This window comes from Hyla sarda, chromosome 4 (genome assembly GCF_029499605.1).
Source record: "Hyla sarda isolate aHylSar1 chromosome 4, aHylSar1.hap1, whole genome shotgun sequence".
NCBI classification, from domain to species: domain Eukaryota; kingdom Metazoa; phylum Chordata; class Amphibia; order Anura; family Hylidae; genus Hyla; species Hyla sarda.
In genome coordinates this window covers 192495556-192510099 of record NC_079192.1, presented here as the reverse complement: position 1 = coordinate 192510099, position 14544 = coordinate 192495556, and the positions used below count along the sequence as shown (strand labels likewise).

Here is a 14544-nt window from a genome sequence, read left to right as displayed (position 1 = left end):
TGTAAATAGGGATGTGAAATCTTCTATGGAGAACTGTCTTTAGGTACCGAATAATCCACCTATATACATATGTACAAATATATTTTCCTGCTCTAGAACTCTTGTCCCTCTTTCTTTTTTTCAGTTATTAAATGTAACTTCCCTAGCCCTAGCCCTGTGCCTTCTATGCATATTTACATAGGTACACAAGAATTAGGCACTCCTTCACTGATCTACAGCCAACATATAAAAAGCTACAAATGTACATCAAGGAGATGATGAAAGAAAAGATGCACTCACCCGGGAATCTTGATAGCAGAATACCTTTATTCAGGAATCGGTACAACACATAGGCGGGTAGGCGCAGAGGAGCAACCTCGCAGCGACAGGCTGTTTCCTGCGCACAAGGCGCACTTCTTCTGGCAGCTGATCGGCAGTCCGAAGAAGTGCGCCTTGTGCGCAAGAAACAGCCTGTCGCTGCGTGGTTGCTCCTCTGCGCCTACCCGCCTATGTGTTGTACCGATTCCTGAATAAAGGTATTCTGCTATCAAGATTCCCGGGTGAGTGCATCTTTTCTTTCATCGTCTCCTTAATGTACATTTGTATCTACTTGCCATTGGATTGCACCCCCGGGCACCACATGAACTGTGTGAACTGTAACGGACGATTCCGTTTTTGTGTAGTCTAGTTGGGCAGCAGTGCCGGGCTGCACTTTCTGCATATAAAAAGCTACTATTACAGTGTAATAGACACACATTACTCTTATAAATTGCAATAATTTGTATTAAATCCATTTATTCAAATAATTTCAGGATGAGCATTGAACTGTCAGATTATGAAACGATTCAAGAAGTGTTGTTGGCACTCCAAAATGTTGAATACAAAGGAGGGAACACAAAGACAGGAGAAGCCCTTGCCTTTTTGGCAGATCGAGTATTTAACCCATCCATTTCTAGAGAAGAGGTACCAAAGGTAAGTAGAGACAGCAGTGTATTAAAACATTTGCCATTAGGGATTAAAATGTGCTAGGGAGAAATGTATATTGTAAAAGCCACGCATGCTCAAAAGGATCTGAAAGTTACTATGATGTAATAACAATAAATAATTATCTGACAGTTATAAACTCATCTTGAGGTTTAAGTGGTTGTCCAGGGATCAAAAGGATAGGGGATAAGATGTCTGATTGCGGGGTCCGGCCGCAGGGACCCCCTGCAATTTCCACGCCGGCACCCCGGTGTTCTGAAAATTTATGTTCAGAACGCTGACATCGGACTTCCGTGTTCAGGACATCACGCCACCCCTTCTCCATTCATGTCTATGGGAGGGGGCATGATGGCTGTTGAGCAGAAGTACACACCTGTTATGCCCCCTCCCATAGACATGAATGGAGGGGGCATGGAATGATATTACCACAATACCTTTTAAAAGGATGCAAAAACAAGTTGTGATCAGGGCCTTTCTCAATTTTAGCTCCTCCAAAATGTGGGTGGAGAAGATGTGTGTGTGGATAATATATCTGTTTTATCCAAGTGAGTAGATTACCACTATGGTCTTGTTTACTGGATGCGTGTGAGCAAATAATTACCACAGGTTTTTTACAGAGGAAAAAGCAATGACCATGAATATCCTGCTAGAGGCAACAGGTCATCAATATTATAGGTTTAGCTGGATCCCTTCCTAACTTCAGCCTAAGGTCAGGAAGCTATTGAGAGGTTAGGGGCATAACTCCAGTGACCTTTAAGACATTGATCAAGTTCAAACATATTCTCATTGAGTTGTCTGTTCTTACAGTTGACATTTTCTTCATTTTTATTTAGTGTTCAACTAATTTAATCATTTTCCTACACAGATTGTTTTGCTACTGACAGATGGTAAATCTGGAGACGTAGTACAAGAGAAGGCCCAACAATTACAGGATCGAGGAGTTACAATATTTGCTATAGGTCTGTGGAGTTGATTTATTATTTTTGTAATTTCACATCTATGTTTCCCAGTAGTTACTTGTTTAATTTAGTTTTTTTTAAGGCTCTGGATTATTGGTAGTTATGAAAAAGAAAATATGCTCCTATTGTCAGACCACAGAGTTCCATATACAAGGGATTTTATAAATAACCTAATAATAAAATTGTCAGTACTATGCATGTGAGATTATAACATAGGGGTCAGGTTTCTCCTTTGTGTTACAAGTTTATTCATGAGGAAGCCTCAGGGTAGAAAACACATTCTTTTATTACAGCAACTCTTCATACATCATACTGACTTCATTACCATTGATAGTTGTACTTGAACTTGTCATATCACTGTTACATCAGGCATGGGATCTGGAGTGCTGCATTCTTATGCTAGGTTTCCACTTTTTATTTTTATTTTTTTTAATGCTCAAAAAATGCCACAAATATTTCACAGTGTTTGTTTTTTTTTGTGTGAAAAAGGTGCCCTAGCTAGTTGTTAGCTGAAAGTCAACAGAGATTTATGAAATGCTAAAACCCACTTGGCATTTTTTCCTTTGGCATTTTTCTCCAGTTTTGGGCAGAAAACAGCATGTTAAAGGGGTACTCTGCCCCTAAAACATCTTATCTACTATCCAAAGGATAGGGGATAAGATGCCTGATTTTGGGGGTCCCGCCGCTGGGGACCTCCGCAATCTTTCATGCAGCACCCCGCTATCATCAGCCCCAGGAGTAAACATCACTCTGGGTCTGATGAATCACGGCTCTGCCCCATGTGACATCGGGCTCCGCCTCCTCAATGCAAGCCTATGAGAAGGGGTGTGGTGGCTGTCATGCCCCCTCCCATAGGCTTGCATTGAGGGGAGGGAGCGTGAAAGTAGGGTGCTGCATGAAAGATTGCAGGGGGTCCCCAGCGGCGGGACCCCCGCTATCAGGCATCTTATAAGATGTCTTAGGGCCAAAGAACCCCTTTAAGTGTATGGTTTTTGTTTGGACAAAATCTTGGTTTCACTCCAGTAAAAGTTTATGGGAGCAAAATAAGCCATAAAAAAAACTGTTGATTTACTTCAGGACACCATTTTGTATGATTCATCCTCATCTCTGTGACTTTTCTACACAAAAAGTCACAGTTTGTAACTTTTTAAAAGTGCTTTTTAGAGGCAGTTGTGTAAGCCAGGTCTCGACTGGTGTAAATTTGCTGTGTTTTGGAGGGGTTTGCGACATTTTGTACAACATTCACAGCTTATAATTACGTTATCACTGCAAGTTAAAAAATGAAAATGCCATAAAAAATTTGCACAATTTACACTTGTAAACAAGAGAAAAGTCACACAGAAGAGTGCTTAGGTGGACATGCAACATTTTATGCGCCAAATGTACACCAAAAAAAGTATAACTATATACATCTCCCCCTATATCTTTCTCCCCTAGCTTTAGACCAATCTCTGTACATGGATGGTTGGATGGTCTTCCATTGACAGACTTTTTTTTGCAAAGGCAGAAAAGCTAACCTATATCACGCATGACAAACCTGGCACCTGGGTGCATAGCCTGTATAATAGTGTTTAACCCCTTTAGGACACGTGCCGTAAATGTACGGTGCTGCATAGCATCACTTCACCCACAGCATTTATGGCGCGGCTGTGACTCAAGCACAGAAGCTGCACTCACTTCATTCACGGCGGGTCCCGGCGGCTGTCAGCAGCCGTGGACCCGCCGGTAATGGTCATCAACGATCATGCTGATGTCTGCCATTAACTCCTCAGATGCTGTGATCAATACAGATCACGGGATCTGCGGCAGTGCGGCACTTAAAATGGTTGATCTGATCTCCCGCTGCACTGCCGTGGGTATCAGATCAGCCAAGATGGCGGACGGAGGTCCCCTCACCTTCTTCTGTCTGTCTCCCAGGGTCTTCTGCACTGATCTGCCTTCCAGCAGACCAGAGCAGAAGATCGCTGATAATACTGATCAGTGCTATGCCCTGTGCATAGCAATGAACAGTATTAACAATCTTTGCATTCACTTCCAGGTAGTGCAACAAAGAGTTGGTAACTTTAAAAACAAGTACAATAAGCGACTGTGTGAGCTAACGATCGTGTGAAAGTATACAAGTGGGTGAAAGTATACAAGGGGGTGAAAGTATACAAATGGGTGTAAGTATAAAAGTTGGTGTAGGTATAAAAGTGAGTGGGACTTAAAATTGAGGGACTTTAAAATCAGTGAGTTTAATTGAAATTTTTACTTTTTTTTTTTTACTGTTTATTTTTACAATCCCCAAAACCAAGATGGCCTCCATGTTGGAAAATGCAGTCCAGTGTGCATCTTGCATGATGTAGTCAATCCTTGAACAACAGTTTGAGGGTGCATATTGTTGTGCGAGATGTGTGCAAGTTGTTCATATGGAAGCCCAGATCCTGGATCTAGAGGAGTTACTGGCAACACTGAGATGCATTGACAACTTGTAAAGGAGTCTCCTGCTGTACTCTCTGGGGTAGAGGTGGGGGAGGATAGTGGGACGGAGGTGCAGGACAATCAGGCAGCTATCTGGTGTTACATCTAGCGCTCCGGCCGGACACGCTGGCTGTGAGCGCTCCCCTGCTCCATCTGCTTCTGCTGGCGGCCCAGGATTTGCATCGCGGGACATGCCCGCATGTGAATCTCGGGCCGTCACTCACCTTTCCTAACTACTGTTCCTCCTGTAGTCTCACATCGCCGGCATGCATGTCCTCACCGATGCTTTAAGATTTAAAGGGCCAGTGCACCCTTGATTGTTGCTTTCACCTGTGCCTTGTCTGTAAGTGGGATCACCTCCCACACCCCCTTGCCGGATATTTGTGCCTAGTGCCTCAGAGAAAGCAGTCACTGTGTTTGCCTTTCTGTGTTCCTGACTACTCCGCTTGTGACCTGACTTCACTCCTGTGCCACCAGCCTACTGACCTTGCTACGTCCTGACTACACTTCTGTGCCGCCTGTCCTGCCTTCCTGCCAGCCTCTCTATATGTCATCTCTCCTTAGTCAAGTTACACCTAGCAGCCTGTGTGGATGAGTCGTGCCAGGGGTAGCAATCCGGGTGCTGCCTGCCACAGAAAGACCATCCCGCTTTGCGGCAGTCTCTGGTGAAAACCGGCGGCACCATAGACTCTGCTCCCTGGTACGGCTCACGTCATCTTCCACACAGGTCCAGAGGATCCATTACCACCTGCCATAACAGTAATATCCGGCCATGGATCCCGCTGGGGTGTCTCTGCCTGATTTTACGGATCTTTCTACCGTTGTGGCTCAACAGTCGCAGCAGTTAGCTCATCAGGCGCAACAACTGAATCAATTGTCTGCCATAATGCAACAACTTCTTGCAGCCCAGCAGCAACAACAGCAATAGCAGCCACAACCTGCTCCTGTGTCTCCTCCTGTATCTGTAGCTCCTTCCAGATCCAAATTTTGTTTATCCTTGCCCACAAAGTATAAAGGAGATCCTAAGTTGTGTAGAGGCTTTGTGATGCAGTGCTCTATGCATTTGGAGCTCATGGCGTAAAATAACGAAAAAGAGAGATGGTCTCAACTGGCAGGTAGGAGATGCTCAACCCCACATGCTGTTGTGCATATATACTGGGGGAGCAGATCCTACCCTTGCAGCCTGTTGCTAAGGGTGATCCCCAGCATAAAAATGCATATGGTGGGGGATGCCTGCAAACAGACTACAAGTGCCGCATTAACATCCTACACCAGATAAACAGTGTAACAAATAGAATAATAACATACAGGGATAGGTGCACTACTGTGGTAGATGTAACAGTGACATTAGCTAACCCTCAACACTGATGTTAAAATTGAGACATTAGCCAGTATATCCTTATATGAAGGACGTACCTGAGCCCGCACACCAAAGCCAAGGTTTCTCAAGTGGCACGGGACCTAGCACTAACCTACCTGTGCCTGATAAGCAAAACCAGGGGCCAGTGGGCAATTACGGCAGCATTAGGTCCGACTCACAGCTTGCTCATGGCGTATCAGTTTCCTACAAGCTAAAGTGCGCTTTGTGGTCAGTTTATTGTCCAGTAAAGCCCTGGCCTGGGCTACTCCCCTCTGGGATTGTAATGATCCGGTGTCTTCAAACCTGCAGGCCTTTCTCTCAGAATGTCTTTAAAGAACCTGCACGGGCTCCTTGGCCGAGACAGCCCGTCTATTGGTGACTACGCAGTTCAATTCCACAATCTTGCCTCTGAACCGGCTTGGAACGATGAGGCCTTGTGTGCTACATTTAAAAAAGGACTGACTTGTAGAAACAAGGATACTCTCGCTGCTTGTGATCCTCAGTCTACTCTGAGTGAGCTTATCCATTTCGCCACTCGAATTGATGTTTTTTTTGCCGAGAGGCAGGAGGAACTTTGTCTGGAAAGAGAACCTGTCCTAACATGGTGATTTCCTCGTCTGGCACCCATGTTCCAACGTCCACCTTAACTGTCTCCTTTGCCTCCTGCCGAAGAGGCAATGCAGGTGGATCGGTCTCACTTAACACAGCAGGAAAGATCCCGTTGACGCAATGAGAATTTGTTCCTATATTGTGCTAGTCCGGAGCACTTTCTCCAAGACTGTTCTATACGTCCTCAGCTTCCGGGAAACGCTCACACCTAGGACACGTGGGAGAGGCATCCCTGGTGTGAATACTACCTCTCCTCGTTTGACCATGCCGGTCCTAGATTATACTCCTGCCAAGACATCTTTCTCCGCTGCCTTTTTGGACTGCCTTTTTGGACTCTGGTTCCGCTGGAGATTTTATTGATGTCTCCCTGGTCCATAAACATCGTCTCTCAGTGACTCGGCTTCAATGTCAATGGAGAAAACCTGAACTGTACAGTGCTATTCTACACTGAACCTCTCATTATGTAAGTGGTGTGTTACATAAGGAAAAGATTGAGTTCTATGTGCTTCCTCAGTGTACTTCGGAGCTTCCTCTCGGTCTTCCCTGGCTTCAACATCACACTCCACTTTTCGACTGGAAATCTGGTGAGGTCACCCGCTGGGGACCTTTTTGCCAAAATCACTGTCTTGTGTCTACCCATCCTAAGTCTGTCTCTTTGCCTTCTTCTATGCCGGGTCTGCCTCTTCCTTATCAAGACTATTCTGATGTATTCAGTGAAAAGCAGGCTGAGACTCTTCCACCACATCGTCCCTATGACTGTCCTATTGACCTACAGCCTGGGACTAAACCTCGGGGAAGAATATATCCTTTGTCTATCCCAGAGACACAAGCTAGGGCAAAATACATTCCTGATAATCTCCAAAAGGGCTTTATTTGTAAATCCACCTCTCCTGCTGGAGCTGGTTTCTTCTTTGTCGGGAAGAAGGATGGTTCTCTTCATCCTTGTATTGACTACTGGGGATTAAACAAGATCATGATCAAGAATCGCTATCCTCTTCCTTTAATTTCTGAACATTTTGATTGTCTACGTGGTGCCAAGGTCTTCTCCAAGCTGGATTTGTGGGGAACATATAACCTCATTCGAATCCATGAGGGAGACGAATGGAAGCCGGCCTTTAATACCTGGGATGGACACTTTAAGTACCTAGTGATGCCTTTTGGCCTCTGTAATGCCCCGGTTGTCTTCCAAGAATTTGTCAACGACATCTTTCGAGATCTGCTCTATATGTGTGTATTGGTGTACCTAGAAGAATTCTAATCTTCTCACCCAATTTGGGGGTTCATCGCTCTCATGTCCGTCAAGTTCTACGGCGCCTCTGAGATAAAAATCTTTACGCCAAACTCAAAAAATGCATATTCGAGAAATCCAGTCTTCCATTTCTGGGTTACATTGTTTCCAACCAAGGTCTACAGATGGATCCTAACAAGTTGTCTGCAGTTTTGGACTGTTCACGTCCTACTGGCTTACGATCTATTCAACGCTTTCTTGGGTTCATTCCACATTTCTCTGCCTTGGTTGCCCCGATTGTGGCTGTCACGAAAAAGAACTGTAACCCCAAATATTGGACTCCTGAAGCCGAAGAGGCCTTCTCTCAATTAAAATTTGCATTTGCCTCTGCTTCTGTCCTCTCTAGACCTGTTCCTGAGAATCCCTTCTTTTTGGAGGTAGATCCTTACTCAAAACACTCCCAATTGCAAAGCTGTAACCTGTGGCTTTTTTTCCAACAACCTTTTCGCCAGTTAAGAGGAACTACTCTATCGGAGATCAGGAACTCCTGGTTATTAAACTTGCCTTGGAAGAGTGGCGACATCTACTGGAGGGTTCATCTCATCCTGTTAATATCTTCACAGATCATAAAAATCTATTATACCTCCAGTCTGCTCAGCGCTTGAACCCCCGGAAGGCCTGATGGTCCCTTTACTTTTCCAGGTTTCATTTCTTTATTCATTTCCGTCCTGCAGACAAGAATGCCAGAGCCGATGCTCTTTCTAGATCTTCCAATGTGGTTGGTCTGGACTCCACTCCTAGGCACATTGTTCCACCTGAGCAATTGGTTTCTGTTACGCCTGTCAATCTTCTGCAAGTTCCTCTTGGGAAATCTTTTGTGCCTTCTCAACTGAGACGAAAAGTCTTGAATTGGGGACATTCTTCCTTGCTGGTCGGTCATTCTGAAGTCCGTCCAACTTATTTCTCGGCATTACTGGTGGCTGAACCTTGAACGCGATGTCACAGATTTTGTCCATTCCTGTGCTATCTGTGCTTCCAACAAGACTCTCAGACAGAGACCAGCGGGTCTTCTACAATCTTTGCTATGGACTTTACTGATTTGCCACCTTCCAGCAACAAAATAGTCATCTGGATTGTAGTTGATTGTTTTTCCAAAATGGCTCATTTCATTCCTTTGCCTAGTGTTCCATTTGCTCCGCAACTGGCTAAACATTTTCTTCACCATATCTTCCGCCTTCATGGCCTTCCATCTCACAATGTCTCTGATCGAGGAGTGCAATTTGTTTCCAAGTTCTGGCGGGGTCTCTGCACTCGCCTTAAAATCAAGCTGGACTTTTCTTCTGCTTACCACCCACAAACAAACGGCCAGGTAGAGAGAGTTAAAGGGGTAGTCCAGTGCTGAAAAATATATCCCCTATCCTAAGGATAGGGGATAAGTTTCAGATCACGGGGGGTCCGACCGCTGGGGCCCCCCACGATCTCCTGTATGGGGCCTCGGCTTGCTGGCCAGATAGCAGGTGTCGACCACTGCATGAAGCGGCGAACGACACGCCTCATCAATACATCACTATGGCAGAGCCAGAGATTGCCGAAGGCAGCACTCCGGCTCTGCCATAGAGTTACATTGAGGAGGCTTGTCAGCAGCCGGTTCGTGCGGTGGTCAACACACCCCCTTCCCACAGGCTGCTGGGGCCCCATACAGCAGAATGCGGGGGGCCCCAGCGGTTGGAGCCCCCGCGATCTGAAACTTAGGGGATACTTTTTTCAGCACTGGATATCTCCTTTAATCAAATCCTGGGAGACTATCTCGGTCATTTTGTGTCAGCTCGACATGATGATTGGGTTGATCTCTTACCTTGGGCAGAATTCTCTTACAATCACAAGGATTCTGAGTCTACAAGGACATCACCATTCTTTGTTGTCTATGGTCATCATCTTCATCCTCCTCTTCCTCTTCCAGTCTGTTCTGGTGTGCCAGCGGTGGATGAACAATAACGGGATTGAAACCCAGCATGCTTTGGAGCACGCCTCTTTCTATATGAAGTCTCAGGCAGATAAGAGGAGAAGGTCTCCTCCAACTTTCTTCCCTGGTGACAGGGTCTGGCTTTCTTCTAAGTATATCCGTTTCAGGATTCCCAGTTACAAGTTGGGTCCTCACTACCTTGGACTGTTCAAGGTCTTTGAGAAAATGTATTCGGTCTCCTACAAACTCAATTTGCCATCTTCTCTATGCATCCCTAATTATTTCCACATCTCCCTTCTCAAGTCATTTATCTTCAACAGGTTTTCACAAAAGCATATCGTCTCTACTCCTTTGTCTGGTTCTTCAAACATCTTTGTGGTCAAAGAGATCTTGGCGACTAAGACCGTGAGAGGGAGACATAATTTTTTGGTCGATTGGAAAGGTTTCCGTCCTGAGGAAAGGTCCTGGGAGCCACAGGAGAATATCCTAGACCCTGATCTGGTAAAAAAAAAAATTCAGACCGAAAAATAGGGGGAGACTCAAGGGGGTTACTGTTACATCCCCGCTTCTGCTGGCGGGCCCGGGATTTGCATCGCGGGACGCGTCCACATGCGAATATCGTGCCGTCGCCCATGTCCCCGCCTTCTAGGGCACATGCGCGCACTGGTGCTTTAAGATTTAAAAAGCCAGTTGTAACAGCTGGGTTACAGTTAGGTAGAGGGAAAAGTGTCAGGAAGGCTAGTTCTGAACTGGCACACCCCAACAAGTTTGCGCGGTTGGCAGATGAGGGGGATGCCATTTCAGAGCTAGCAGTACTGCAGCAGGACTCTGCCTCTGACTGCCAGGGGGGTGTCTGCTCCAGTAAGGAAGGAAGGATGAGTGCAGGGCAGGCCAGATAGGTACTGGTAGTGGGGGACTCTATTATAAGGGGGACAGACAGGGCGATCTGTCACAAAAACTGGGATCGTCAAACAATGTGTTGTATTCCTGGCACTAGAGTTCGGCACATCGCGGATCGGGTTGACATGTTGCTGGGTGGGGCTGGTGAAGACCCAGCAGTCATGGTATATATTGGCACCAATGACTAAGTAAGAGGTAGGTGGAATGTCCTTAAAAATGATTTCAGGGACTTCCGGTTCCGGCGCGGCCTGATGTAGACGGCACGCGCTTGTGCTCCTCCACCCCCGACTCCTACCAGCTAAGTACTGCTGCACTAACGGGCTTCAGAAGTCCCCGAACACCACCCGACACCTCTGCCAGACCGAGGGGATGGACAGGTACCTCCAACGTGGCGGCTCCTCCGGTCCATCGCAGCCCGCGCCTCCCCAGCACACGCCACAAAGCGCACCTGTCATGGCGGCGGCAGCGGGACAGAAGCTGCGACCCGCTTCGGGAGTCCCCACACTGCCACCAATGACTGATACCCGCGTGGGAACGCCGGGGACTGACGGGGCGACACCGCATGGTGGCTCCCAACAACCTGCACCACCTGCAGTCCCAGAAATGACGCAGCCCGACTCTGCAGTAATGGCGGCGGCCGCATCGGGGGTGACATCACGGCCACCACGAACGGAGGGGCAATTGAACTCTGAGGTAACCGCAATGGAAGTCAGCCTGCCCGCTGACCCACACTTGGGACCACACACTGCCACCGTGGGCCCCTCACTCCCCGGGATTACTATTGCAACCCCTCAACTTTCCTCAGGGCCGGCCTTTTCCATAGACTACCAGCACCTGGCGAATGAAATGGCGTTGCGTATTACCCCAACTGTACGAAATATAGTGGAGGAGGTCCTAAAAGCAACTCTCCAAAACCTAAAACTAGAAGTACAGGAACATACTGGCCGCCTGTCAGAATTGGAGCACAGAACCTCCCAATTGGAGGATACTGACACGGCTGCAGCTAAACGCCTACATGACATGGAATTAGAGATGACCCGCATTGGCGAGAAAATGGAAGACCTAGAAAATCGCTCTAGGCGCAATAATTTACGTATAGTGGGGGTTAAGGAGACAGTAGCACCTCTTGACCTGCAACGCTTTTGTGAGCGAGATCTTCCTAAGTCGCTTGGCCTGTCTCATCCCTGCAGGGTGGAACGAGCCCACAGAATTGGCACATCTTCACACCCCCAGCCTAACCGACCATCTTCCACTCCGGAGGCCCGCCCCCGTCAAGTCATTCTGCGACTACTGGACTACAACGACAAAGTTGATATTCTGAGGGCGTACCGCCGTCTGACACAACCCCTGGAAATTCATGGAATGCGCCTGTTGATTTTTGAGGACTTCTCGGTAGAATTGGCGAAACGAAGGAGGGCCTTCAGCACTGTTTGCACTAAGCTATTTCAGGCGAAATACAGATTCCAACTGCAGTATCCAGCCACCCTGAGGGTGTTCCATCCTGACGGCTCTACTACCACTTTCAAGACTCCAGAGGAAGCATCTTCATCAATAGACCAGCTGCTGTCCTCTTCCTCCACGTCATCTTCCCGTCCACCGGCTCGGACACCCACTCGTCGTTCAAGGTCACCAAGGAGGAATCATCGTTCCCGCTCAGCACCTAGAGAATCGCAACTCTCCGCAAGCCAAAGACACCGACGTAGACGTCATCGCTCTCCAGGTCGTGGCTATGACAGCGACAGGCGATCTTCACCTGACTGACCACAGCTGTTCCTTGTTCCTTGTTCCTGATGACTTCACCTTCTTGCCTTTGAGCCTTCTGCTGGGACTACGGGAATGATGAACCGGACGTTCAGGTTTTCTCTTTATTTTTATCTTCCTCGCCTGTATGGCGCTGTTATACAGAAGGTTTCCAATGTTGCCATATTCCAACCCGGCTTTGGTGCTGTAATGTTCCACGGCCGCACGGCAGGGTTGGCCTTTCACCTGCCTGACTGAGGGACTCGACCATCTTAGAAGGGGTCGGGGGGAGGGGGGGGAGCATGGGCGTCCTGAAATGTGTGATACTACTTTGATGCCTATGTCGGCCGAAAAAAGGAAGTCCATCATCCAAAAGGAAGGTGTCGCTAAATTAGCAACACTTTCTAGGATATTCTACAGGATGGTTAACTGTTATTTGCTTGTATACTGTTTTTGTTTTGTTTGTTCTTTCCCACAGCTCGGAACCTCTAGTGAAAACTACTGCCCAGTTTATTGTCTGGCACCTATCCTGCCTTACAGATACTTTACACGGTATTACTTATTCAGGGTCATGTTTGGTATGTCCCCATTGCTGCTGTGCCCTTTCAAATCTACTTACGCATATAATATCTGCACGGCCCTCCATGAGGGATTGTCTAGATTGTCTTGATTTACCATGCCTAACATAATATCGTGGAATGTCAAGGGTCTTCGCTCCCCCCAAAAACGAAGACTTTTTATACGATACTTGAAACGATTCCACCCGGACATTGTCCTCCTCCAAGAAACCCACCTAGCTGGCTCAGATTTTTTTAGGTTACAGCAGCAATGGGTGGGGCAGGTGTTTGGTTCTCAGGCCCAGGATGGGAAAGCAGGAGTGGTCACCTTGATCCACAAATCTTTTGCATTTGGTCTTATATCACACGACACTGATGATGAAGGCAGGGTCTCACATTTACGACTTGACCACAATGGAGAGATCTTTAGCATTTATAACATATATGGTCCCAATGGGGAAAATAAGTCCTTTTTTCACGCTCTAGCGGACAGAATTCACGACGATAACACGACGAACAAAATAGTGGGGGGCGACTTTAACACAGTCCTCGACCCCCTAGTGGACAGAAAGGGCCCGACATCTCAAGCAATCCCCATACGTAGCAGGGACTGTGTATTGCCCCCTTTCTTGGACCAATTGGGACTGCTAGATGTGTGGAGAATGTCACACCCGGACGATAGGGAATTCACCCATTTCTCCAATGCCCACTCTTCCTGGTCTCGGATAGACTATCTACTGACATCTCCGGAACTTTACCATAAAGTTAGCTCAGTGGACATTGGAGAACTGGCGTTGTCAGACCATGCCCCTCTCTGTCTACGGCTCTTGCCCTCCTACCCCAAAGGGACAGATATTCTTTGGCGTTACCCCTCACTGCTGGCCAAGGATGATACCTTCCTCGAATTACTTAGGGGTTGGTGGTTAGAATATACCGTATATAATGGGGAACACCGCTCAGACCCAACTCTGTTCTGGGAATCGGGGAAGGCAGCATTAAGGGGAAAATTGATGGCACACGTGGCCCACCTAAAACGCACCTCTCTGAAAAATCTGAATGAAGCCAGTGCTCGACTAAGGGATGTCTATGCCACCTTCGTAGCCCACCCTACTATTCAGAACCGGGAGGAATGGAAATCGTCTAGAGCCAATTTTGAATTATGGTGGGATAGAAGGGAACGCCTAGGGAGGTCCCACTTTGAGGTAGATCTCTTTAGACACGGTAACAAATCGGGACGTCTACTGGCCCGTATAGCTAGGGGAAAGATACCCACCCCTCACATAACGGCACTTAAAGACTCCTCGGGAGTCACGCACAAAAACCCTCACTCCATCAACAAATTGCTGTCCTCCTATTATAGCTCGCTTTATGAAAACTCTCCCTCTGACCTTTCGGCCGGTGAGGCCTTCTTGAAACGGGTCCAACTTCCCACACTGACGGAAGAACAGAGGGAGATTCTTAATGCACCGGTGTCGGTGGCGGAAATACAGGGAGTTATCGGTCATCTCCATAACGGGAAGGCCCCGGGCCCTGACGGGTATTCAGGCGAATTTTATAAAGCCCTATCAGAGCAGATTGCCCCAGCCTTAAGGGATATGTTTCAGGTATTCATGTCTACGGGATCGTTACCCACAGAAGCCTCTCTTGCACACATAAAGGTTTTGCCTAAACCGGGTAAGGACCTAACTGACCCAGGCTCCTATCGTCCGATATCTCTAATTAACCAAGACATCAAGATTCTATCAAAAATTTTAGCTGACCGTCTTTCTCGAATCATGCCGGCTTTAATCGGTTCCCATCAAGTG

The 14544-nt window shown here is 47.2% G+C and overlaps 1 protein-coding gene across 1 annotated transcript in view; it reads left to right on the top strand.

The window, feature by feature from the left end:
* LOC130367428 (collagen alpha-1(VII) chain-like) overlaps window positions 1-14544 on the top strand; it is a 522098-nt gene that overhangs the window by 35499 nt on the left and 472055 nt on the right. Inside the window, exons 4-5 of the mRNA XM_056569846.1 lie at window positions 792-951; window positions 1829-1922. Coding sequence (XP_056425821.1) covers window positions 792-951; window positions 1829-1922 — 254 coding nt within the window. The remainder of the gene's footprint in view (window positions 1-791; window positions 952-1828; window positions 1923-14544) is intronic.